Source organism: Bubalus kerabau, chromosome 1 (genome assembly GCF_029407905.1).
Source record: "Bubalus kerabau isolate K-KA32 ecotype Philippines breed swamp buffalo chromosome 1, PCC_UOA_SB_1v2, whole genome shotgun sequence".
NCBI classification, from domain to species: domain Eukaryota; kingdom Metazoa; phylum Chordata; class Mammalia; order Artiodactyla; family Bovidae; genus Bubalus; species Bubalus kerabau.
In genome coordinates this window covers 191,865,919-191,892,739 of record NC_073624.1, presented here as the reverse complement: position 1 = coordinate 191,892,739, position 26,821 = coordinate 191,865,919, and the positions used below count along the sequence as shown (strand labels likewise).

The 26,821-nt window shown below is 37.9% G+C and overlaps 1 protein-coding gene across 3 annotated transcripts; it reads left to right on the top strand.

The window, feature by feature from the left end:
- Positions 1 to 873: 873 nt before the first annotated feature.
- Positions 874 to 25,500, top strand: LYRM7 (LYR motif containing 7). 3 transcript variants are annotated; one of them, XM_055548286.1, is made up of 5 exons: positions 874 to 987; positions 4,876 to 4,948; positions 10,620 to 10,687; positions 16,570 to 16,651; positions 25,362 to 25,500. In XM_055548286.1, the coding sequence occupies exons 1-5, from the start codon at positions 892 to 894 to the stop codon at positions 25,430 to 25,432; spliced, it is 390 nt and encodes a 129-aa protein (XP_055404261.1). In that variant the 5' UTR covers positions 874 to 891; the 3' UTR covers positions 25,433 to 25,500. The 3 variants fall into 3 exon arrangements, with proteins under 3 accessions (XP_055404261.1, XP_055404252.1, XP_055404272.1); XM_055548277.1 differs by having other exon boundaries at positions 10,617 to 10,687; XM_055548297.1 differs by lacking the exon at positions 25,362 to 25,500 and adding an exon at positions 19,728 to 20,088 and having other exon boundaries at positions 10,617 to 10,687.
- The last annotated feature ends 1,321 nt before the right edge of the window (positions 25,501 to 26,821 follow it).

Genomic DNA, 26,821 nt, shown 5'->3' with positions numbered 1-26,821 from the left:
CTTTTGCAACTCCAGTGCATTTTCATTTTCAAAAAATAATATTATCTTGCTATTCTCATGATGACTTGCAATATTCTGTAAAATGACATAAATCACAGAGAAGGAAAGGGGTCTTAAAGATCCATTGGTCCAAATCTTCATTTCTAATAAAAAGCCAATTTTACCTAAAGGTTAAGCTGAAAAAGTTAATTTTACCTTAAAGTTTAACTGCAGGGAGTAGGGAAGACAATGATTATGCAATAGGAGCAAGGTTGAGATTTTTTTTCCTTGATGCTTGCAAAGTCATAAGTTAAATGCAGTTAAAAGTTTTATGATCGTGATGCTGCTAATAAACTATTTCCAACCTCTTGACCAGCAAAACCGAATAGGGCATGTTGAGTAGGCAACGTGTGATCTAGAGAAGTAACTCAGCCTCACCCTCTAGAGGAATGAAGTGGGATAAAGTGTGAACAGTGCTTTTGGAAGTCGGCGTTCCCATCAACACCTGCAATAGTTGTTAGGGCTTGGCTCTTATTTGTGCACTTTTGCAAAAACAAAATCTGCAACTCAGAAACGTTAAAATAATGGTTCCTTAATAGATAACCCCAACCCCCAAACAAGAGGTAAGGACATAAAGGTGCCGAAGCTATTTATCAACCCACACACTACCACCAGAGGATTCTTCAGAAACGGCCGGAAGTGCCTCTGCCCCTAACTAACATGGCGTCCATTTTATTTCCGTTCTTGTCTCTGCTGTAAAAGAGCTCGGCGGCTCCACGCGGTTTTCCCAGAGGCTACCGTCTTACCCTCCCCTAGCCTGTTCCTTCGCGGGGGGCGGGGCTACGAAGGAGATGCTTTGTGGTGATTGGTTGCGGTGAGTTAGGAACAATGCTACGGGGCGGGGACGGGCGGATGGTGAGCAGTGATTGGTTGCCGGGAGGCGGGGCGACTCGACCGCTGGAGAAGTGGCCGCAACCGGAGGCGAGAGCCATGGGTCAGGCGGCCAAGGTGACTGGGTCGGAGGAGGGGTAGAATGTGATGCCAGCGGGGAGGGTAAGAGAGCGGCCTTGCGAACATAGTCTGGACTCTCTGTAACTGAGGTTCAGGACCCTCCGCTGAGGATGTGGCCTTTACACGTGAGAAGCCTGTAACCAACCGTGGAGGGCAATCCAGGGTTTGTGCAGGTGCGGAGGAGGGAGGGCGGTACAGGTGGTCCTACTTCTTCGTCTACCAAGTACAAAAGGTTTATCCGTGATGCACGCCGGTGACTTGGGTCCTGCCCCCTTTCCCTTTCCACACCGAGCGTTTCTGTGAGGGACCCATTTCGCATCCTTGGGAATTGTACAAGACCCCAAAGTCTTACGCTGAAACCATCCGATGAGGTAAAAGATTTCGTCAAATAACCAAAAGGTGCGCAGGTAACCAAGGAAATCGAATCCCGGCAAAAACACTTGCCAAAAGTAGCACTTAACGAGACTAAGCAGAGACCTGAGATTCCTGAGTGCTCTGAACGAGCTTGGGAGGTGATGCCCCCTTCAGGATCGAGATCACAAGTTTGTGCGCATTCCTGGCCAGCGTACAATTCTCTGGGACCAGCCATCCCTAACCAACCTTAAGTATTATCAGTATGGCCGGTTGAGACGTAAACATGGAAAAGGGAAATTGACTTGCTATAGTATAGTGAGAAAAAAAAAAAAAAAACAAAAACCAGTGCTTCTAATGGTTGGTCAATAACAGGGAGCCACCAAGAGTTCCTCTTGTACTACTGAACTCGGTTCCTAGTACATTTTAATATATATCACAGGACTGATAGAAACAGAATTGTAAAGGGTTATTCTTTCAAAAAAACTTTCTGAGTGTCCATAATAGCTTGTAGTAGCACTTAATAGCCAGAATGTAGCCTGTACTCTCCAGGCATGATGGATGCAACAGTAACTTCATACAGAAGTCTGGCAGGTAGGGAGAGTTCAAACAATTACTTAATTACAGGGTTGACTTCCCTTAAGATTGATTTGATCTCTTTGCTTGGACTCTCCTTGAGAGTCTAGCACCACAATTCTAAAGCATCAGTTCTTCAGCGCTCAGCCTTATTTATGGTCCCACTCTCACATCCATACATGTCTGCTGGAAAAACCATAACTTTGACTACGTGGACCTTTGTTGTCAAAGTGATGTCTCTGCTTTGTCTAGGTTTGCTATAGCTTCTTTTCGAAGGAGAAGCGTCTTTTAGTTTCATAGCTGCCATCACCGTCTGCAGTGAGTTTGAGGACTAAGTTCCCCCTAATACCCTGTTTCTCTCAGTATACGAATTTTGGTGAATCTGTTTTCATATTTGATATTATTATGAGTATACAAAATTTGGCCAGCGCTGAGCCTTCTAATATAAATATATGATTATGTTGACTTTTTTCCCTAAGTCTTAGTGTTTCTTGAAGTTAATAACTGCTTTGTTTTTATTATTGGTTTTCCTACTTATCTATTCCCAAACTATGAGCAAAACTGGTATCTACTAGCTTCATTTTTTTTCCTAGCATCATCTTTTCTGGAGCAATGCAGCCTTTTGCTCTAGTCCAGAATAGTTGCTTTCTTTGCTGGGTGCACAAATGCTGACCTGTATTTGTCCTTTACCATCCTGTCTCTCTTGTGTTGGATCACCTGGCTCCCTCGTTCCCATTGTGTGTGTGCGTGCGTGTGTGTGTGTGTGCGTGCGTGTGTGTGTGTGTGAGAGAGAGAGAGCCCCTTGTTTTGGTGGAGTACAGTCGTCTTCTATAGCTTTCCAAGAAAGGGCATATAGCAAATAATAGACTTTGCATTTCTGAAAATACCAATTTGTAATTGCAATTAGGTGATAGCTTGGATGTGTAACTTGAAGATTTTATACCATTGTCTTCTCACAGTGATGCTGTTTAGAAATCAGGCGGCTTTCTAATTTTCTTTTTTTTTATATGTGAACTGTTTTTTTCCTCCAAGATGTTTTTATTAGCATTGTGCTGAACTTACATCATGATATGCTGCAGCATGGGTTTGTGTTGAGCACTTGGTGGAATCTGTGTTCTCTCTTCTTTCTTGTTGGAGATCCTGTGACTGTAACTATTGGGCCATCTAGACTACTCCTTTAGTTTTATTATCCTTTCCTCAACTACCCATTCTACTTTCTGGGCAGTTTTTCTGAACTTAATCCTTGCTGTCATTCATTCGATATCCAAGAGCTTTGGGGCATTTTCTGAACATTCCTTCTTAAATTTACTATAACTTCTTTTTGTTGTTATTCCATGTTTGCAATAACGTATGTTTCTGAGAAAGTTCTTTGGTTAATCTTTGTTTTATTTTTATGTTTTCTGTTTCCTGTTTCTCTTTTGGTGTCTGCCTATGATGCTATAAGTTTTCTCATATATGTAAAATGCTTGAATAGTGCCTAGCACATAGGATACACTCAGTCAAGTTTCAGTATTGTTATCTGGTGAATGGACTGGGGGAAAGGAGGGAATGGTGGCAGAGTGGCAAATCTTTGTCAGTAGTCTAAGCACAAGATAGGGAGAGATCTGAATTTAAATTGTTTTGGGTGATGGAGAATATCCAAAAGATTAGACAGAAATCCCTATGGTTTCTCCGTGAGGAGTAAGGTAGATTTAAAGAATAACCTAGAGATTTCTGGCTTCAGAAATTCATTATTTTCCATAACTGAAATTGAGGGGACAGAAGAGAGAACAGTATTGGGGGGACAATATTGAACACGCTTTCGTTGTTGTTGTTAAGCACAGTCTTAAATATTCAGAAGTCTCAGCATTATACTTCTTTTTTGAGAAATCACAATTAAACTTTCCTAAGTTATCTGGGAAACAGATGGGGAAACAGTGGAAACAGTGTCAGCCTTTATTTTGGTGGGCTCCAAAATCATTGCAGATGGTGATTGCAGCCATGAAATTAAAAGACGCTTACTCCTTGGAAGAATAGTTATGACCAACCTAGATAGTATATTCAAAAGCAGAGACATTACTTTGCCAACAAAGGTCTGTCTAGTCAAGGCTATGGTTTTTCCTGTGGTCATGTATGGATGTGAGAGTTGGATTGTGGAGAAAGCTGAGAGCCGAAGAATTGATGCTTTTGAACTGTGGTGTTGGAGAAGACTCTTGAGAGTCCCTTGGACTGCAAGGAGATCCAGCCAGTCCATTCTGAAGGAGATCAGCCCTGGGATTTCTTTGGAAGGAATGATGCTAAAGCTGAAACTCCAGGACTTTGGCCACCTCATGCGAAGAGTTGACTCATTGGAACAGACTCTGATGCTGGGAGGGATTGGGGGCAGGAGGAGAACGAGACGACAGAGGATGAGATGGCTGGATGGCGTCACTGACTCGATGGATGTGAGTTTGAGTGAACTCCAGGAGTTGGTGATGGACAGGGAGGCCTGGCGTGCTGCGATTCATGGGGTCGCAAAGAGTCAGACACGACTGAATGACTGAACTGAACTGAACTGAAATTATCTGAAGCACTTTCCTTCTGGGCTCTTTTAAGATGTAGTATATTCATGAGTTTGTATGCATGTGTATATGACTTTAAGAGCAGATGAAGGTCTATGTTAAGAAAAATGAGAATAAATACATACCAGATTAGCAAAGTTGGTTACCTTAGCAAACTAATTTTGGCAAGGGGATCATTAACTTTTTAACCATTCTGATATTATTTTGTTTCAAAGAATTTTGTTTTATTTTTGTAAATAAGTAAGGCTAATTTTTTTTAATCTAAAGATAAATAATCAAGGGAGTTATTTTGACCAACTCTTGTTTTCACCAGCTACTTTGAAAAATAATCTAAGAAATAAATGCTGTTTAATCCTTATAATTATGTAAAATGTGAAAAACTTTTCTTTTGAGGTCTGAATTCTGATTTTCTTTCCAGGTTTTACAGCTCTTTAAAACATTGCACAGGACCAGACAACAGGTTTTTAAAAATGATGCTCGAGCGTTAGAAGGTAAGTTTATACTTTGCCACTCTGAAGCAAGTCCATCTTTCAGTTGGCTGCTAGTAGTCCAAGAGACCCTGTGTGGTTAAGACCTCCCTTGGGCAATGACCTTCACTGTCTCTCTCTTAATGTTTGTTTGTTTGTTTTAATGAGTTTATATTACACTACTTTGAGAAGTATTTACTTAAAGAAAAATTGTAAAAGATCATGTTTTCATAAAGAATAAGGAAAAAAAGGATCAGAATTTCACTGTGCTCCATTGCTTGCCTGACATTCAAGCCATGAAACTCATTTCTCTATTATATAATCAAATTTTCGCATTCTCTAGGACCAGATACTACCATATTGTTAATGCCTGTGTCTTTCTAGAAGTGGCAGCAGCTATGAAACTATGAAAGGGAATCTATCACAAATGGTTCCAGATTCAGTATTTCACTGTTTAAAGTGGTTCCTGTCTTTTCTGGAACTCAGAGCTCTAAAGTTTAAGTTCTGTGTTGGTCACGCTGCTGCTAAGTCACTTCAGTTGTGTCTGACTCTGTGCGACCCCATAGACGGCTGCCCACCAGGCTCCGTCATACTCAGTGTCTAAAGCTCTTTAAGAGGATACCTTAGGAGGGAGAGTATATAAGTTGGGAGATTGTTACTGACATATGTACACTATATAAAATAGATAAATAATAAGGCATGGGATAACTAATACAACACAAAGAACTTTACTCAACACCTGTATGGGGAAAGAATCTAAAAAAGGGTCAGTTCAGTTCAGTCACTCAGTCGTGTCTGACTCTGTGCGACCCCATGAACCACAGCACGCCAGGCCTCCCTGTCCATCACCAACTCCCGGAGTCTAACCAAACCCATGTCCATCGAGTCAGTGATGCCATCCAACCATCTCATCCTCTGTTGTCCCCTTTTCCTCCTGCCCTCAATCTTTCCCAACATCAGGGTCTTTTCAAATGAGTCAGCTCTTTGCATCAGGTGGCCAAAGTATTGGAGTTTCAGCTTCAACATCAGTCCTTCCAATGAACACCCAGGACTGATCTCCTTTAGGATGGACTGGTTGGATCTCCTTGCAGTCCAAAGGACTCTGAAGAGTCTTCTCAAACCCCACAGATCAAAAGCATCAATTCTTCGGCTCTCAGCTTTCTTTATGGTCCAACTCTCACATCCATACATGACCACTGGAAAAACCATAGCCTTGACTAGATGGACTTTTGTTGGCAAAGTAATATCTCTGCTTTTTAATATGCTGTCTAGGTTGGTCATAATTTTCCTTCCAAGGAGTAAGCGTCTTTTAATTTCATGGCTGTAATCACCATCTGCAGTGATTTTGGAGCCCAGAAAAATAAAGTCTGACACTGTTTCCACTGTTTCCCCATCTGTTTGCCATGAAGTGATGGGACCGGAAGCCATGATCTTAGTTTTCTGAATGTTGAGCTTTAAGCCAACTTTTCACTTTACTCTTTCACTTTCATCAAGAGGCTCTTTAGTTTTCTTCACTTTCTGCCATAAGGGTGGTGTCATCTGCATATCTGAGGTTATTGATATTTCTCCAAACAATCTTGATTCCAGCTTATATGTATATGTATAACTGATTCATTTTGCTGTACAGCAGAAACTAACACTACATTGTAAATTAACTGTACTCCAGTAAAATTTGTTTTTAAAAATTCAACCTCCACTAAAAAAAGGGAAAAAAAAGAGGGCATCTAGGTAAAGTGTCCCCACTGTCCGTATGAATTCAAGTTTTTGTAATTTACCAAAAACATTTCTTGAATATTAAAGTATATGCTTCATATTATATGTATGTTACACAAATTCCTTATTTAATTCTTATCACAGACCTGTTAGGTAGTTACAATTTCTAGTTTTGCAGATGAGAAAACTGACAGTAATGTGAAAGGATAGGTGGAGCTGGGATTTAGCCTCAGCATTCTGGCTCCACAGCCTGAACTCTTAACCACATTACATGTTGACATGTATTGAACATAGAAGGAACGTTCTATGGCTCATCTCCATCACCATAGCATATTTTTGTGCCTTTAAATGTTTTTAAGTGAAATAATTATAAGAATAGCTAACAATGCCTATTTACTATTAAATGCTCACAGCAGCACTATCAGGCAGTTTATCAGTTATATTAAGTTATTCTGCTGTAGTGATGCCAAATCACTGGATTATATAAACAAATTTTCATTTGTCCATCGCTTTACTTGTCAGCCAAGGCACTCAAAATTATTTACATATCCTCTTTGCTGCCATATCTTCATTTTAAGTGTTTTGGAGGAGGGATAGTTAAACATGCTTATATGTATTGAGTTTGCCATCTTAAAAGCATTTTAATTCAGATCCTTATATTTACAAAAGCAAAGTATTAATTTGAATTTATTAGGATCTCACAGCTAGAGGGTCAAATGAAATTAGAAATAAAAAGCAAGAAACAAAACTATTAGAATGCTGAAAATATATATTAGGTTTAATTACAAATTTTCCAGCCTGTAAAAAGCTCTCCAAAAGACTTTTAAAATAAATTTCTTATTTTTTACTTTGTTTTACACAAGGCAAATTTATTTTTTTCTGCTAGAGAAATAATAGATATATATGTATATAGCATGATACGATACTGAAAGAGAAACTCCCCAGGTCAGTAGGTGCCCAATATGCTACTGGAGATCAGTGGAGAAATAACTCCAGAAAGAATGAAGGGATGGAGCCAAAGCAAAAACAATACCCAGCTGTGGATGTGACTGGTGATAGAAGCGAGGTCCGATGCTGTAAAGAGCAATATTGCATAGGAACCTGGAATGTCAGGTCCATGAATCAAGGCAAATTGGAAGTGGTCAAACAAGAGATAGCAAGAGTGAACGTCGACATTCTAGGAATCAGCAAACTGAAATGGACTGGGATGGGTGAATTTAACTCAGATGACCATTATCTCTACTACTGCAGGCAGGAATCCCTCAGAAGAAGTGGAGTGGCTATCATGGTCAACAAGAGAGTCCAAAATGCAGTACTTGGATGCAATCTCAAAAACGACAGAATGATCTCTGTTCGTTTCCAAGGCAAACCATTCAATATCCCAGTAATCCAAGTCTTTGCCCCAACCAGTAACGCTGAAGAAGCTGAAGTTGAGCGGTTCTACCTTTTAGAACTAACACCCAAAAAAGATGTCCTTTTCATTATAGGCGACTGGAATGCAAAAGTAGGAAGTCAAGAAACACCTGGAGTAACAGGCAAATTTGGCCTTGGAATACAGAATGAAGAAGGGCAAAGACTAATAGAGTTTTGCCAAGAAAATGCACTGGTCATAACAAACATCCTCTTCCAACAACACAAGAGAAGACTCTATACATGGACATCACCAGATGGTCAACACCGAAATCAGATTGATTTTATTCTTTGCAGCCAAAGATGGAGAAGCTCTATACAGTCAGCAAAAACAAGACCAGGAGCTGACTGTGGCTCAGACCATGAAGTCCTTGTTGCCAAATTCAGACTTAAATTGAAGAAAGTAGGGAAAACCACTAGACCATTCAGGTATGACCTAAATCAAATCCCTTATGATTATACAGTGGACTTGAGAAATAGATTTAAGGGCCTAGATCTGATAGATAGAGTGCCTGATGAACTATGGAATGAGGTTCTTGACATTGTACAGGAGACAGGGATCAAGACCATTCCCAGAGAAAAGAAATGCAAAAAAGCGAAATGGCTGTCTGGGGAGGCCTTACAAATAGCTGTGAAAAGAAGAGAAGCGAAAAGCAAAGGAGAAAAGGAAAGATATAAACATCTGAATGCAGAGTTCCAAAGAATAGCAAGAAGACATAAGAAAGTCTTCTTCAGCTATCAATGCAAAGAAATAGAGGAAAACAACAGAATGGGAAAGACTAGGGATCTCTTCAAGAAAATCAGAGATACCAAAGGAATATTTCATGCAAAGATGAGCTCGATAAAGGACAGAAATGGTATGGACCTAACAGAAGCAGAAGATATTAAGAAGAGATGGCAAGAATACACAGAAGAACTGTACAAAAAAGATCTTCACGACCCAGATAATCACGATGGTGTGATCACTGACCTAGAGCCAGACATCCTGGAATGTGAAGTCAAGTGGGCCTTAGAAAGCATCACTATGAACAAAGCTAGAGGAGGTGATGGAATTCCAGTTGAGCTATTTCAAATCCTGAAAGATGATGCTGTGAAAGTGCTGCACTCAATATGTCAGCAAATTTGGAAAACTCAGCAGTGGCCACAGGACTGGAAAAGGTCAGTTTTCATTCCAATCCCAAAGAAAGGCAATGCCAAAGAATACTCAAACTACCGCACAATTGCACTCATCTCACACGCTAGTAAAGTAATGCTCAAAATTCTCCAAGCCAGGCTTCAGCAATATGTGAACCGTGAACTTCCTGATGTTCAAGCTGGTTTTAGAAAAGGCAGAGGAACCAGAGATCAAATTGCCAACATCCGCTGGATCATAGAAAAAGCAAGAGAGTTCCAGAAAAACATCTATTTCTGCTTTATTGACTATGCCAAAGCCTTTGACTGTGTGGATCACAATAAACTGTGGAAAATCCTGAAAGAGATGGGAATACCAGACCACCTGACCTGCCTCTTGAAAAATCTGTATGCAGGTCAGGAAGCAACAGTTAGAACTGGCCATGGAACAACAGACTGGTTCCAAATAGGAAAAGGAGTTCGTCAAGGCTGTATATTGTCACCGTGTTTATTTAACTTCTGTGCAGAGTACATCATGAGAAACGCCGGGCTGGAAGAAACACAAGCTGGAATCAAGATTGCCGGGAGAAATATCAATAACCTCAGATATGCAGATGACACCACCCTTATGGCAGAAAGTGAAGAGGAACTCAAAAGCCTCTTGATGAAAGTGAAAGTGGAGAGTGAAAAAGTTGGCTTAAAGCTCAACATTCAGAAAACGAAGATCATGGCATCCGGTCCCACCACTTCATGGGAAATAGATGGGGAAACAGTGGAAACAGTGTCAGACTTTATTTTTCTGGGCTCCAAAATCACCACAGATGGTGACTGCAGCCATGAAATTAAAAGACGCTTACTCCTTGGAAGGAAAGTTATGACCAACCTAGATAGCATATTCAAAAGCAGAGACATTACTTTGCCAACAAAGGTTCGTCTAGTCAAGGCTACGGTTTTTCCTGTGGTCATGTATGCATGTGAGAGTTGGACTGTGAAGAAGGCTGAGCACCAAAGAATTGATGCTTTTGAACTGTGGTGTTGGAGAAGACTCTTGAGAGTCCCTTGGACTGCAAGGAGATCCAACCAGTCCATTCTGAAGGAGATCAGCCCTGGGATTTCTTTGGAGGGAATGATGCTAAAGCTGAAACTCCAGTACTTTGGCTACCTCATGCGAAGAGTTGGCTCATTGGAAGAGACTCTGATGCTGGGAGGGTTGGGGGCAGGAGGAGAAGGGGACGACAGAGGATGAGATGGCTGGATGGCATCACTGACTCGATGGATGTGAGTCTGAGTGAACTCCGGGAGTTGGTGAGGGACAGGGAGGCCTGGCGTGCTGCGATTCATGGGGTCGCAAAGAGTCGGACACGACTGAGCAACTGATCTGATATGATGTAAATTATTGGGACAGAAATTATAAATTAGAAAAGCAGATAACTATATGCATATTTTTTCCTTTTTCTAGCAGCCCGAATAAAGATAAATGAAGAATTCAAATGTAATAAAACTGAAACTTCTCCTAAGAAAATAGAAGAGGTACAGTATTAAATGTTTCAATTACAATAAAACTCAAATTTTAGCAACTAGAGGAAATGATAAAAATTGAGAGACTTTATGAAATACAAACCATTAGTTGATAGTTAAAGCCATCACAACTAAGTGACCTTCACTTGTTTGATATGGCTCACCTCCTCAAGGGTCATGTGCCTACATCTATAAGATAGCAAGTTGCCTAATGAAAGGAACATAAGTGTAACCATGATCAAAGAAAGAACAGCTGAGCCAACCTAGAAACTCACAGAGATGCTCTCTTTGTCTAAGGCAAGTGACAGACTAAGGAGAGTGAGTATGATAACTCTCTCTTAAGTTACACAGAGAAAACTTCTCACTTAGCTCAGCTGGACAGAATTTTTTTTAATCATATCTTGGCTGTGGAAGTTGAATAGCCAGAGTTTATGAACTGTTCTTGCTTTACCTTCTGTATTTGCATTTTAGTCACTTCCCTAGTGGAAGATAGTCCACTAACACTATTCTATGAGCTCCCTAGCGTTCCCAATGCTTGTTCATTGAAAAAGTGCACACTGATTCTTTTCCTGTATAAAGTCAAATGCATACATACATTTTCTCTGTCTTAGGAAGGAACACTGCTTCCTAAGTGTTCCTGGACCTAACTTTGTATAAATGTAGCGGAAAGGACCCTTAGGAAGAAAATGAAAAATTATTTACTGGGTTAATTAAGATTCTAAGAATTGATTTAGTAAAGAGGAAAGTACAATTTAGAGAAATTCTATGTTTAATAGAATTTCCACATATTGAAACAAAAAATTTTATGCAAATACTTTTATACTTAGTAGAGAAAATGCTATTTTGGAAGTAGTAAATATCTGTAATACAATAATTAGCAAAATGAGATAGCCTAAGGATTTCTTTCCCTTCAACATAAAACAGGAGAGATTTAACCTAATCTTATGATAGGACAAATAGGGACTATGGAATTTTACCTATGGAAACAGCTAAAACGGCGTTATAATCAAGTCATGACTTGAAAAGAAGTTTAAAGATGGATGCCAAGGTTTGTACTATTTTGCTATTCAGAAAACTGATTATTAACAATATGGTACATGTGTACCTCATTTTATTGTGCTTTGCTCTATTGCACTTCACAGAGTCTGTGTTTTATACAAATTGAAGGTTTGGGGCAACCCTGCATTGTCAGATGCTGGTTAGCATTTTTTAATAATAAAGTGTTTTTTAAGTAAGGTATGAATATTGTTTTGTTTATTTAGCTGCGTCAGGTTTTATTTGTGGGATCTTCTTTTGCAGAGCACAGGCTCAGTTGCCCCAGGGCATGTGTGATCCTAGTTCCCTAGGGACTGAACCCACATCCCCTGCCCTGGAGGGTGGATTCTTAACCACTGGACCACCAGGGAAGTCCCCATGATTATCTTTTACACATAATGCTGTTGCACACTTAATAGACTAGTGTATATTGTAAATATAACTTTTATAGACAGTTGGAAACCAGAAAATTCATGTGACTCACATTATTGTGATATTTGTTTTATTGTGGTGGTCTGGAACTGAACCCACAATATCTCTTGAGATATGCCTGTGTTTCTCAATTTTGAAATCATGATTTTCAAAATATTTAATTGCAGTCTGTTTATATCAACTAAACTGGAAAAGTGAACTATAATCTCCAGATTAATTTCACATATACAGCACTAACATTAAACACTCTTGAAATTAGATACTTGTTATGTGTGTATATATATATATACACACACACATATATGTGTACATATATGTATATATTTTGTACTTTCACATATTAATTTGTAATTTGTAGGTAATTAATTACATTGTCATATATTGTGATGAAGTCTTAGCACCGAAAGGAATCCTAGGTGGCCTCTCCACCAGCAGTTCTTAGACATTGTGGTCTCAAGACCACTTTACCTTCTAAAAAACTGAATACTCCAAAAAGTGTTGTATGTATGTTATACCTATCAATATTTACCATAATAGAATTTAAAACACAAATTTTTTAAATATATTAATTAAATAATTAAATCAATTTTGATAAGTTTATTACATGCTAACATATACAGTCTTCATGAAAAATAACTATTTTCAGAAAAATATAATGAGAAGAATGGCATTATTTTCAATTCAGTTCAGTCGCTCAGTCGTGTCCGACTCTTTGCTACCCCATGAATCACAGCACGCCAGGCCTCCCTGTCCATCACCAACTCCTGGAGTTCACCCAAACTCTTGTCCATCGAGTCGGTGATGCCATCCAGCCATCTCGTCCTCTGTCGTCCCCTTCTCCTCCTGCCCCCAATCCCTCCTAGCATCAGAGTCTTTTCCAATGAGTCAACTCTTTGCGTGAGGTGGCCAAAATATTGGAGTTTCAGCTTTAGCATCAGTCCTTCCAAAGAATACCCAGGACTGATCTCCTTTAGAATGGATTGGTTGGATCTCCTTGCAGTCCAAGGGACTCTCAAGAGTCTTCTCCAACACCACAGTTCAAAAGCATCAATTCTTCGGTGCTCAGCTTTCTCCACAGTCCAACTCTCACATCCATACATGACCACTGGAAAAACCATAGCCTTGACTAGATGGACCTTTGTTGGCAAAGTAATGTCTCTGCTTTTGAATATGCTATCTAGATTGGTCATAACTTTTCTTCCAAGGAGTAGACGTCTTTTAACTTCATGGCTGCAATCACCATCTGTAGTGATTTTGGAGCCCAAAAAAATAAAGTCTGACACTGTTTCCACTGTTTCCCCATCTATTTCCCATGAAGTGATAGGACCAGATGCCGTGGTCTTAGTTTTCTGAATGTTGGACTTTAAGCCAACTTTTTCACTCTCCTCTTTCACTTTCATTAAGAAGCTTTTTAGTTCCTCTTCACTTTCTGCCATAAGGGTGGTGTCATCTGCATATCTGAGGTTATTGATCTTTCTCCCGGCAATCTTGATTCCAGCTTGTGCTTCTTCCAGCCCAGCGTTTCTCATGATGTACTCTGCACAGAAGTTAAATAAACACGGTGACAATATACAGCCTTGATGTACTCCTTTTCCTATTTGGAACTAGTCTGTTGTTCCACATCCAGTTCTAACTGTTGCTTCCTGACTTGCATATAAGTTTCTCAAGAGGCAGGTCGGGTGGTCTGGTATTCCCATCTCTTTCAGAATTTTCCACAGTTTATTGTGATCCACACAGTTAAAGGCTTTGGCATAGTCAATAAAGCAGAAATAGATGTTTTTCTGGAACTTCTTGCTTTTTCCATGATCCAGCGGATGTTGACAATTTGATCTCTGGTTCTTCTGCCTTTTCTAAAACCAGCTTGAACATCAGGAAGTTCACGGTTCACATATTGCTGAAGCCTGGCTTGGAGAATTTTGAGCATTACTTGCGCATGAGATGAGTGCAGTTGTGCGGTAGTTTGAGTATTCTTTGGCATTGCCTTTCTTTGGGATTGGAATGAAAACGGGCCTTTTCCAGTCCTGTGGCCACTGCTGAGTTTTCCTGATTTGCTGGCATATTGAGTGCAGCACTTTCACAGCATCATCTTCTAGGATTTAAAATAGCTCAACTGGCATTCCATCACCTCCACTAGCTTTGTTCATAGTGATGCTTTCTAAGGCATTATTTTATGTTTTTGCAAATCTCTGTAATGTCTGGCTTAATAGGGGTCAGCTAAATTCTCATATCTGCTTCCTTATTCAACCTGGTGCAATGTGTTTTTTAGATTGAATTATACAAAGAAAATTCAGCCTTATATAGGTACATAGTTGGAAGATGGTAGGTGTATATATTATCCTTTTCAAATAGTTGTGAATATTCTTTGATACCATACCTAACCAAGTGGTAAATTTCTTTAAAGGTTAGTTGCAGTGTGAAACTCTGTTATCTGTTAGACCAATGGTGGGTGTGTGTGTTTACTTCCTTGGGGTGGGGGCAGGGGGCGGCAGTTCGAGGTCTCATACATAACCACATCCTGTTTATCTCCTGTCTTCTCCCCTAATCCCTTGTTTCTCATCTAGCTTTGTTTCCAGCCTTAAACCTAAACCTCAGCTCAGTTTATGCACCTCCAGTGAGTGAGAAGGCTCATTGTTTTTCTTTCTCTACACTAAGCACCTTCTCAGGTCTGTCCGGAGGTGAGGCTTTGCCCCCTAGAGCATTCTCCATGTCAGTGAATGGCAGCTCCCTCCTTTTTATGTTCAGACCAAAAACCTTGGTGTTCTCTTTTGTGACTACTTTCCTTCTCTCACATCTACCTCCAATCTGACAGCAAATCCTATTGATTTCAAAACATACCCAGAATTTGACCATTTCTTATCTTCCCATTATTATTTCCTAGTTTTCTCACTGGATTTTTACAACAGCCTCCTAGCAGCTGTCCTTGCTTCTGCTCTAACTCCCTGCAGCCTAGTCTCGATAATTTAAAGACAATGAGCCTTTTAAAAAGGCATATCCCATGGCTATTCTGTTCACAATTCCCATGGCTCCTCATCCCATTCAAAGTAAAATCTAAAGTCTCTGCCTGCCATGACCTTTAGCACTGCATCATCTGACTCCTGTTAACTTCCCACCTCAACTCACCATGCACTTCTTACTCGTCCAGCTTAGTGCCTTCTTTGAGGGTGCTTTAATTTACCAAGAACTTTCTTGTCTGAGGCCACTTATGCTGTTGCTTCTTTCTAGGATATTCTTTCATACGCCCTCATGTCTTCATTTAGTAGACCAATAGATTTTAACATTTTTCCCGTTGAGTGGATCTTTTACCCATGCATGGCTTTGTAATGTCATGCGCTAATGATTTGAAAAACATAGGTTTACCAAGTAATGCGGACCTTCCAAATACTGACATAGTTCAGTATGTAATATTTTTAAATTGCATCTGTTAATATCCCTCTCATCAGAAAAATCTTGAAGTATTGGGAATTTGTCAGGCTTCAAATGACAGATACAAGTTCTCCAGAATTGTGATTTTTGCTTAAAAGCTCAAATTTTGTCATTGTCAGCAAATGACTGTCAGTTGTTTTCTTCAAGTAAGGTACTCATATCACTCATCTTCAAAGAAACATCTGCCAGTTACCCAAATCTGAATAATCAGAGTTTGTCTGTCAATGGTTCATTCAAGTAGAAATGGTTTTCCAAAGAAAAAGCTCTACTGCTCACAGCTCAAACAATACAAATGGCTCTAGTATTATGAAAATAATTTTGACTTTATGACTCCCCTGAAAGAGTCTCAAGATCCTCCCAAGGATACACGGCTCTGAGAAGAACTGTTTTAGTCCAGGTTCTTCATTTTGTGATGATGAGGTCTGAAACTTAAAGAGAGTCGATATTAACCCACGGCCACACACTCACACTCAATGACAGAGCCAGAGTTGGAGTCCAAGTATTCTGACTCCTAATGCAATGCTTTTACTAGTGTTCAGAATGTTCAACTCTATAGTATAAGAAGGATTCAGATGCACTCAAAAGATAACAAGAAAACTGCACATTTTAAACATATTTTAAAATATATGTTACAACAAAAAATATTCCAAATCTGTTCTGGATCAAAATATGTAATAGATAGATAAAAGGTAAAAGTATATGCATGTCTAAGCTTTCTATAAGCTTGGAATGGTTACAGAAAGTTAAAGGCAAGGAAATTCCCCGTCAGTCCGATGGTTAGGCTCCACACTTCCACTTTTGAGGATGTGAGTTTGATCCCTGATGGGGAACTAAGATTTCACAAGCTGCAAAGCATAGCCAAAAAAAAAAAAAAAAAAAAAAGGTTAAAAGCAAGTATCACCTAAAAAGAAATTGTAGTAGTAAGTTTTCAAAAACAGTACACTAATGTGAACCATTGAAAAAGTACGCAAAGGACTTATTCTTTTTGTTTGTTTTCTTAACAGCTAATAAAAATAGGTTCTGATGTTGAATTGATACTCAGAACATCTGTTATACAAGGTATTCACACAGACCACAATACGCTGAGTAAGTAATATTAAAAAAGAATGTTGCTTGCAATGTATTTTAAACTACTGAGCAATTACAGTGCTTTTAATTCTAATTAGTAAAACTGATTTTGCCAGTGTGGTATATATTGTACACATCTGTAAGGCTGTAAGTGCTGAATTATGAAACTTGGCTTTACTAGACATTTTTCTTTTTCTTTTGTTGTTTTTTCTTTTTAATCTTAATCACTGGTTGTATTGCAAAACTTCAGTTACAAAGACAGTACAGGCATACTTCAATTTATTGTACTTCCCAGAGAATGCATTATTACAAACTGTCAGGCAGGCAAGTCAAGCAAGTCTACTGGTGCCATTTTTCCAACATTTGTTCACTTGTGTCCTGGTGTAACATTTCGGCAATTCTTGGAGTATTTCAAACTTTTTCCTTATTAACTGTATTTGTTATAGTGATCCATGATCAGTGCTCTTTGATCTTACTAATACAACTTGCTGAAGACTCAGAATATGGTTAGTATAATAAAGTCTTTTTAAATTAAGGTATTTAGACATAATGCTATCAGACATTCAGTAGACTATTAGTATAGTATAAGCATAACTCTTACATGGTTCAGGAAACCAAAAAATTTGTGTGATTTGCTTTATTAAGATACTTTATTTGTAGTGGTCTGGTACCAAACCTGCAATATATAAGAGGTTTGCCTGTAGGACTGTTTTTGTAATAATTTATTTGGCATTCTTAATTTTCATAGTATAATTTGTCACCTACCTAGACTAAATCTGTTTCTTTATCTTTTCTTATGTGATTCAAGTTATTTTAATTTAGGAGAATTGGGATTACACAAAATGGGAGTATAGTTGAGGATCCTCTATTATACCTCCGACTCCTGGTGGGGCTTCAGTAGAATCTCATTTTATATAATACTTGGTTTTCATTCCTTGAAGTATTTGAGGGGACAATAACAAAGATACAAACAACATTAAAACAGAAAAGTACACAGTTTATAATAGTACAGCTCAGTGAATTTTCACAAACTAAAATACCTATGTAACCAATCTCCGCATCAAGTTATATAATGCTACTGCTATCCCCAAAGACCCCTCATGCCCCTCCAGTCAGCCCTTCCCCGCAAGTATAACCACGGTCTTGACTTTCAACAGTATTGGTTTTTAACCCAATATAATAAATTGGAATCATATAGGATTTCTCTAATCTCTGGCTTCTTTCTCTCTCTTTGTGCCATTCATCTTTATTATTGGATATAGCAGCATTTCAATGAATATTATATGAGTGAAATGTCCGTGTCATATGGTATATGTTTATTCAGCTTTAATAGGTACTGCTGACCAGCTTTCCAAAGTAATTAGACTAATTTACATTTCCAGGAGCCGTGTCTGAGAACTAAAGTTGCTTTATATCCTCACCAGCTCTTGATACTAGGCATCTCTTAATTTTAGCATTTCTGATGGTGTATAATGGTACCACATTATGGCTTTAATTAGCATTTCTCTGGTAATTAACAAAGTACTAGCACTTTTTCAGGTGTTTACTTGTCATTTGGATATTCTCTTTTATGTAGTGGCTGTTGAGGTCGTTTGTTCATTTTTCTAAGAGGTTACCAGCCTCTTTATTATTGATTTGAAGGAATTCTTTATATGTTCTGAATATAAATCCTTTGTTGGGTATATATATATACACTACAAGAATCTACTTTTAGCTTTTTCATTTTGTAATTATTTTTCATTTTTGTTCTCTTTTTTATCTTTTGGCCACACCACATGGCACGTGGGATCTTAACTCCCCGACCAGGGATAGAACCTGCATGCCCTGCGTCAGCAGCATGAAGCTTTTAACACTGACCGCCAGGGGAGCCCCTTGTTTTGCTGTTTTTATCTTTTGATGAGAAGTTCTTAATTTTAATGTAGTCCAGTTTAATCTCTTTCTTCTTTTATGGTTAATACTTTTCTGAGTCTTGTTTCAGAAAATTTTGTCCATCTAAGAAAGGTCATGAAGTGTTCATCCTGTGTTTTCTTCCATCTCAAGCAAGGTCACGAAGTGATCAGCTTTCTTCCAAAAGCTTTATCGTTTGATATTTTTCATTGGTTGTATCAACTACAGTTGATTTTTTTATATGGAATAAGATAGGAACCAAGATGTATTTTTTTAATATCTGAATATTCAGTTGATCCAGCATTATTTATTGAAAAGACCACTCTTCCCCCCCCTGCACTATAGGGTCACCTTTAACATAAAATCAAATAATACATATTTGTGCATCTGTTCCCTGACTTCATAATTTCTTGAGTTAGTTTGCTTTTCTGTCCTTGTATCGCTACCATAATGTCTTGATTACTACAGCTTTATAAATCTGAATGGGCTTCCCTGGTAGTTCAGTGGTAAAGAATCCGTCTGCCAGTGCAGATGTTTGATCCCTGGGTTAGGAAGATTCTTTGGAGAAGGAAATGGCAGCCTACGCCAGTATTATTGCCTGAGAAATCCCATGGACAGAGGAGCCTGGAGGGCTACAGTCCATAGAGTCACAAAAGATTTGGATACAACTTAACAACTAAACAGCAACAGTAAATCTGAATGTCTAGTACTCTTAATTCCTATACAGCTTTCAAAGTTATTTTTAGTTTATGAGCATCATCAGAAATTATTTGATCTAAGTAATGTTTCTAAGGACAATAAACATGGTTAATCCTACATTGAAAATTTATAGTCATTAGCTTTAATCTTAATAGTAATCTTTAGAGTTTCTGTGTACTAGAGCAATTATAGCAAAATGTTATCTTTATTATATGAATAAAATTTTAGATAATTTCAGATAACTAAATTTGATAACTATATTTCAGAAGCCTAGTTTTAAGTATGATAATATTAGTTTAAATTTTTTTTTTTCTTTTGGCTTTCTGTATATTTAATTTTCCCCCAGGATTGAAAACTTTTGACTCTTACACGATTATAGAATATAATGCTATATTGCCTTAATAATGGCCTCCTTTCTGTTAAGTTATATATGGATCTCTTTTTTCTACTTTATGCCTATGGGTTCAAGATAGAACAAATTTGATTCTTTAATCTCTGTTTTAAAAAGTTACTCTAGCTATGACAACATTCATTTCATGAACACCTTCAAGAAAACAGTGGTGCTTTTTTATGAAGCTGAAGTTCTGAGTGAAGAACGCATTCTGAAGTGGTATAAAGATGAACGAGGGGAAGTGACTGGTTTCATGCTTCTGTGTGTGACTGTCCAGCTCCCCCAGCCCTGTGCACTGAAGAGACTCCTCTTTCCCCGTTGCATATTCCTTACTCCTCTGGTGTAAATGAACTGACCGCATATGTGTGGATTTATTGCTAGACCCTCTGTTCTGCTCCATTGATCTATATGTCTGTTTTTATGCCAATACCATACTGTTTTGATTGTGATTGATTTGTAGTAAAGTCTGAAACAAGAAGTGTGATGTCACCAGTCTTGTTCTTCTTTCTAAAGATTTGTTTTGGCTATTTAGAGTCTTTGTGTCTCAGATTTTAGGATTGTTTGTTCTGTTTCTCTGGAAAATGCCATTGAAATTTTGATAGGAATGGCATAAAATATGTAGATTGGTTTTGGTAGTGTGGACATTTTAATAACAATATTAATTCTTCCAATCCATGAAAACACAGTGTCTTTCCATTTATTTGTGTTCAGTTTGTTTCATCAGTGCCTTATAGTTTTCAGGTTAATAGTCTTTCGCCTCCTTGGTTAAATTTATTCCTAGATATTTTATCCATATGTATGTAAATAGAATGTTTTTCTTAATTTCCCTTTCTGATATTTATTCTGTTCATTATTAGTATATAGAAACGCAACAGGTTTTTTTGGTATTGTTTTTGTTATCTCACAACTTTACCAAATTTATTACTTCTAACGGTTTTTTGGTGGAATATTTAGGATTATGATATTATGTCATGTCATCTTCAACTAGTGACAGTTTTACTTGTTTCCAGTTTGGTTGCCTTTCCTTCTTTTTCTTGCCTGTTTACTCTGGCTAGGACTTGCAAAATTGTATTGAATGAAAGTGGTGAGTAGGCATCCTTGTCTCGTTCCGGATTTTGGAGGGAAAGCTTTTGGGTTTTCACCATTGAGTATGATGTTAGCTTGTCATATATGGCCTTTATTATGTTGAGGTTTATTCCCTCTTTACTCACTCTGCTGAGAGGTTTTTGTCATAAATGGATGTTGGATTTTGTCAAATGCTTTTTTGGCATCTATGGACATGATCATATGATTTTTATTCTTCATTTTATTAATGTGGTTCTCACATTGATTTATTTGTGGGTATTGAAAAATCCATGCCTCTCTGTAATAAATCCCTTTTGATCATGGTGTACGATCCTTTTAATATATTGTATTTTGGATATTTACCAGTTTTTAAATAACCTTGTTGTATTTCAGGGATTTCCGTCTCTATGAGTTATAAATTCCCAGAACAGAATCTAGAATATTCATTTCCTTAGTTTCCTTTGCAGCTCAGGCATGGATATGTAGCACACTATATTACCCGTATTCCTAAATGAGCTTGAGAAAAGAGGCTTGGCACAGAACCCATTTTTCTGGCAAGAGTTAGCGTCAGTGGCTGCAGAGTCAAGTTACTGTTCCAGAAGTGTCATTGGCGTAGCAGGAGCAGATGTATTAAAGTTGAGTTTCTGCCAACATCCTAAATATAGTGTATCGTGCTCCATGAGCATAGAAATGGTGGTCGTTTTTTCTAGTGCCCTGTGGGCAGTAGCAGTTTTCATCATCAGGCCAGTTCATGGTATTGCTTTGGACAGTGTTCCTGAAAGCTTAGCCTCAAGCCTGCCTGATTCTTAAGCCCTCACAGTAATTAATTAAGCCCCTTGAGTTAGACCAATAAACTGTTAATGATGCCTTTTCTGCCTAATTAGCCAGTCAGCTTTTGTTACTTTTAACTAAGAACAATAGAAGTTGTTGCCAAGAAGCGAGATACCTGAGATTACACAACATAAAATATGAAATGAAAGCAGGGGTTGGGGAGAGTGTTGTTAGCATGGACCTGACCATCCCAGGCCTTAAGCTGGTGGCCCTTGTTATGTAGTGGTGAACATGCCACTTCCTGTTTCTTAGGCGTGCAGCTACAGCAATAGGGGTGTTATCAGAATGTCAGTATGTGCTCGTTATTTCTTGTTACTTTCAGCAAAATATTGAAAAAGAGGATTAATGCAGATTAAGCGAGTCAGTCTGTGAAGCAAAGATGGAAAGAACTACAGCTTTGCTAAGGGACCTTTCTCGCCACATCCTGAACTCTAACTGATTGAGGGTCCTATAATTTAGAGCCTTGCAGACCTGAAAAAATGCCAGCTGCTACTATCCACTAAAACTAAAGCCAGTACAAGCAAGGGACCTCTTAGCTCTAATATGAAATAAGATCAGTATCCCTAATCTTTCTCATTTGCCAGACAAAGATCAGATATAGGGTGCATTTATTCACCTGAGCCTGTAGATTTTCATTGTGTTAAGACGTGTCCATTAAACTAAGGGGTAGGGAGGTTTGGGACAACATAGAGACCATTGCCAAAGGATGAAAATATTCATGCTTAGTAATTGTCAGGATGTTTGCCTGTGGCTACTTGTACATGGAAATGACTGGGAGAAAATAGATGTGTAGCTTATAAAATTTTTGAATAAATTGTATTGCCAGAAACCCCAAGCATAGCTAGGTCTCTTCAGCTCTTAAAGGCCATCCCAGTCCCTTAACTCATATCAACAGGACGTAAACTGTAAAAACTTCCAAGTGTCAAAGAAGAGCATTTTCCCTAATATCCCCACATCTGGATCCCCTAGAGGACAGACCAGGAGCCTTGAAGGACAGTGGATAATAGAGGGTCTTTGGGTCTCCCAGAAAACAGGATGAGCTATTGGCAGTTTGGCTGACCGGAGTTTATTGCTTTGCCATGAGCAAGGAGCTCTTGCTCTTCCTGTCCAGAAGGATTTAGGATTTGCTGTGGAGCAGTAACTGCCATGTGTTTTCCATCCCAGGTTTCTATTGCTGTATTCTGTTTGTTCTTTACTGTGGTCCAGTAGACAGCTACCGTGTGACCCACAGCTGGACCTAATGGAAAGGCTATAGCACAGCATCTGGAGATCCTGGTTTTGAACATGGATGAGACCTTAGGGGTCAGATAGCAAACAGATGTAGCTTTCTGTGTATGGGAAGAAGGGTGTATATTCATGTTGTGCAGCCAAAATGGTGGTAGGCTTGTTGCCGCTCCAGTATCTAGTCTTTCTTACTAACTGAAAAACTATGTTCAGAGTAGAGTGTGACAGGCAGGGAGCAGTGGGGGTAGGGATGATTTTTTAGACCATGTAACACCTTTCTGGCCAGTGCAAGCAGCTGTCTGCTGAATGTTGCTTCCAATAAAGCTATTGTTTTTCCGTTAAAAAGGCATAGGCCAAGCCGGCACTCCGCTTTTTGCCCCCTTCCCCCTTCCTGCCTGGAATGCAGAGGTGATGTGGCAGCAGCGTTGACGACAGACACCACACATGAAGAAAAGGCAGAGAGCCTGGGTCCTTGGAGGCGGGGGTAAGGCCCTGCCTTAGCCTAGGGTCGCCTTAATCTGTATTTCCTGATATGTGAGAAAATTAAATCTCTTACTTACTTAAACCATTTTTTGTTGGACTTTTGGTTAATCTGTCTTTTCCACTAGCTTGTGAACTATTTGAAGCTGAGGAGGCCTTTTTCTTTTTAATTGAGGTATATAGTTAACATGTAACATTACATTAGTTTCAGGCATACAACATAATGATTCTATATTTATATATATTTTGAAATGATCACCACAGTAAATTGAGTTAATCTGTCCCCATACATACTAACACATTTTTTTTTTCTCATGGTGAGGACTTTTAAGACTCTCTTAAGCAACTTTCAAATATGCAATATAATGTTATTAACTGCAGTCACTGTGCTGTACTGAGGTGACTATTATATATTCATCTCTGTATCTTCCTTTCTTGATGTAATACCCAGGAAAAAATAAGCACCTATATGTTTGATAAGTGAAACAATTTACTGTCGTTATTAATAAGTTAAAACCTAAACTGTAATATGCTCTCTGATGAAACCTGCAAAGATTTGGAAGCAGCAAGTGAGATATAAAAAATGGTTAAATAATAGTTATTTAACGAGTTCTCATTTCAGTAAGCCAGATTTACCATGTGGCTCATAAAAGTATTTTCTTTAGTCAGCTCACTTCTCCTTTTTATAAGAATTTCAGTTTTCCTTTTGAATTGAATTTATTATAAGAGTTTTTTAATGATTCAAATTTATAGAAAAGATACAAGAAAAGTTGAAGAATATGTTAATTCCCTTTATCCAGATTCTACAAATTCTAACAGTTTACCACATTAGCTTTATCATCTCTCCCTCATTTTTTTCCTGAAGTTTCTGAAGGTAAATTGCAGACATAATGTGGGGTTTTTTCCCCTAGATGAGCATTTTTCAGATCATAACAGCCTGCTTGAGTTTAGAGCTGGAGAAATACTTCAGTGTATATTTCTTTAAAATACTTTTTTGTGTATTTCCTAAATTTGCAAAGACGTTCTCTTACATAACAACTGTATAATTATCAAGGTCAGTATGTTAATGTTGATTCAGTTCTTTTATTCAAATTTTTCTGTTTGTCCTAACAGTGTCCTTTATAGCAGAAGAAAAAAAAAATGGATTGGCTAGATCTCTGCTCTAAGATCCAGTTGAGGATCACACAAATGGCATTTAATCATCATGTTTTTTAATCTTCCTTTCATCTGGAACAGTTCCTTGGTCTGTCTTTGTCTTTCATGACCTTGTTGTTTTTGAAGAATATAAGCAGGTTACTTCATAGAATTTGGTGTGAGCATCTTTGATTGTAACAGTTCACTTGATTCCACTTAATTCAGTTCTTCTCCTAAAAGTTTTGTATCTTACGAGCTTTTCCTCAGTTGACTTCAGCAGGATGTCTTACCTAGGGCTCAGCGTTTGTTGTCATCATCGTCGTTGTTGTTGAACAGTGTTTCCCAGTCAGGCCCTACTGTCATTTTGAACAGCGAGTTCTTCACTCCACAGCCTGTCCCGCACATATCTCGCTCCTCCCCGCTAAATTCCAGTAGCACTCTTCTGTTACTATGACCACGCAGAACACCTCCAGGTGACAGCCACAGTTCTGTCAAATTTGCAGTTGCCTGTGGGATCTTAGTTCCACCAGGCAGGGAGGGAAGTGGCACCCTGCAGTGAAAGTGCAGAGTGCTAACCCCTGGGCTGGCAGGGGATTCCCTGAAATCTTTAAATTAGAAACGTCGTCTTGCTTTTTATATCGTTGGTACTATAAACTAATTTTCCAGTTAATAGTTTTAATTATCATTAACCTGCAATCTGCTACTGACAAGGTGTTTTGTTGTTATTTTTTTATTTAAAATTTATTTAACTGAAGGCTAATGTTGTTATTTAATTATATTTAATAATGATAAAGTGTTAATTTGGTCATGTATGTTTTTGTATAACCTGAAATGAGAATCCTATTAAACTATCCATTTAAAATAAAGAATACCACTTTAGAAGGTAACTGAAATAAAATATCACTGGGAAGATTTATCTTAAAAGTAGATATTTTACTGTTACAAATTTTAGGGGGAAAAGAGTTTATTTGAATTGAATTTTAATGATATTAAATACTCTCTCTGTTTTTCTTTCAGAATTGGTCCCTAGGAAAGACCTTCTTATAGAAAATGTGCCATTTTGTGATGCACCAACTCAGAAGCAATGACTTTTACTAAAAAAATAAAATTAAGTCTTTGTCAATTTTTAATTTTAAAATATACAACTCTAACCAAACTCCTGGAAATGCAGATATTTTTCTCTAAAATGGCATATTGAAAATGAGTGAATTATAGTTTCATAACTAGCTTTCATGTTGAAAAGACATTGCTGAAAACTGTGGAACATAGTTAAGTATTTCTAAAGAACATTAGGTAAGAAGATGTTTCATTTTCATTGAAAATCAAACAGCATAAAGTGAAATATATGGCTAGGAAGTTATATTCACTTCTCTTTGACCTTGATGAGTATTTTGGTTTTATCATAGCTATTTGAGAATGAAGTGTTTTGGCAGGCTGGTGGCTTTTTTCCCATGTGAACGGAAACTATTAGATTAAAATTACTAGATTAAATGAATGTTTAGTCTCCCAAAAGATTAAATGAGTCTAAAAGTCACAGTTGTGCCAACACTCCATAGAAGGTGGCCTTTGTTTCCTAAAAGACTGAAATTATTTCAGTAGCTAAGAAATAATAATACAGTTTCATTTTAGAGACAGAGTATATCTCTGTGTTCCTAAAAGAAAACTTTGAATCAGTCTTCTGAAGATAGATGAATGAAACGTCAAAATCATGTATGATAAAAGGAATAAAGAAATCCTAATTTCTTAAGGAAATAGTGGCCCTTGATCAAACTATATAATATAGGCTTAGTAGCATCAGCTGCACTTAGACCACAGCTAGACCTTATTGTGAAAATATAATATGTGGCTGCATCCTCTTCATTATAATCAGTAAGATCTAAATGGCTTTTTTTCTTCAACGTGTTTCTTTCCTGACAAGACTGACAGTATCCCAAAACAGCTTGGCATTCTACCATCTAATGGTAGGAACTACAGAATTGTATTTAATATTCTTCTTGTTTCTCTTTTATCTGTACATCTCTACCATTCCGTTTGCTCAGTGAACAGTGTGTTCTCTTCATTCACTGGTCAGTTCTCCCATTTGATGACACAGGGTTTTTAATTTTTACAAGATTCTCAATGCAAAATGCTTTGTTTGTTGGCAAAAACATATTGGTATAGTCATACTGAATATAAATGTCATATTTTAAAAAGTATTTCATTTTAGTAAGTAAATTGTTGAAATTATTTTGACATAGTATACTTAACAGTAAACCAGAGACTACCCTTTATGTTACCTAATAATTTGAAGATTAGTTAGTATATGAAATGAATTATATAGAAGATTCATTACATAATTTTTTCTCTCTCATACATATTTCTTATTGTGTGTATGGAAATTAAACCTACGTAAAAGTAAAAGTTGCTTCACATTTGAAATTTGCCCTTTTAAGAAGATGCTGAAAGTCTTCATAATACAATCACTGGTAAATTCTCTG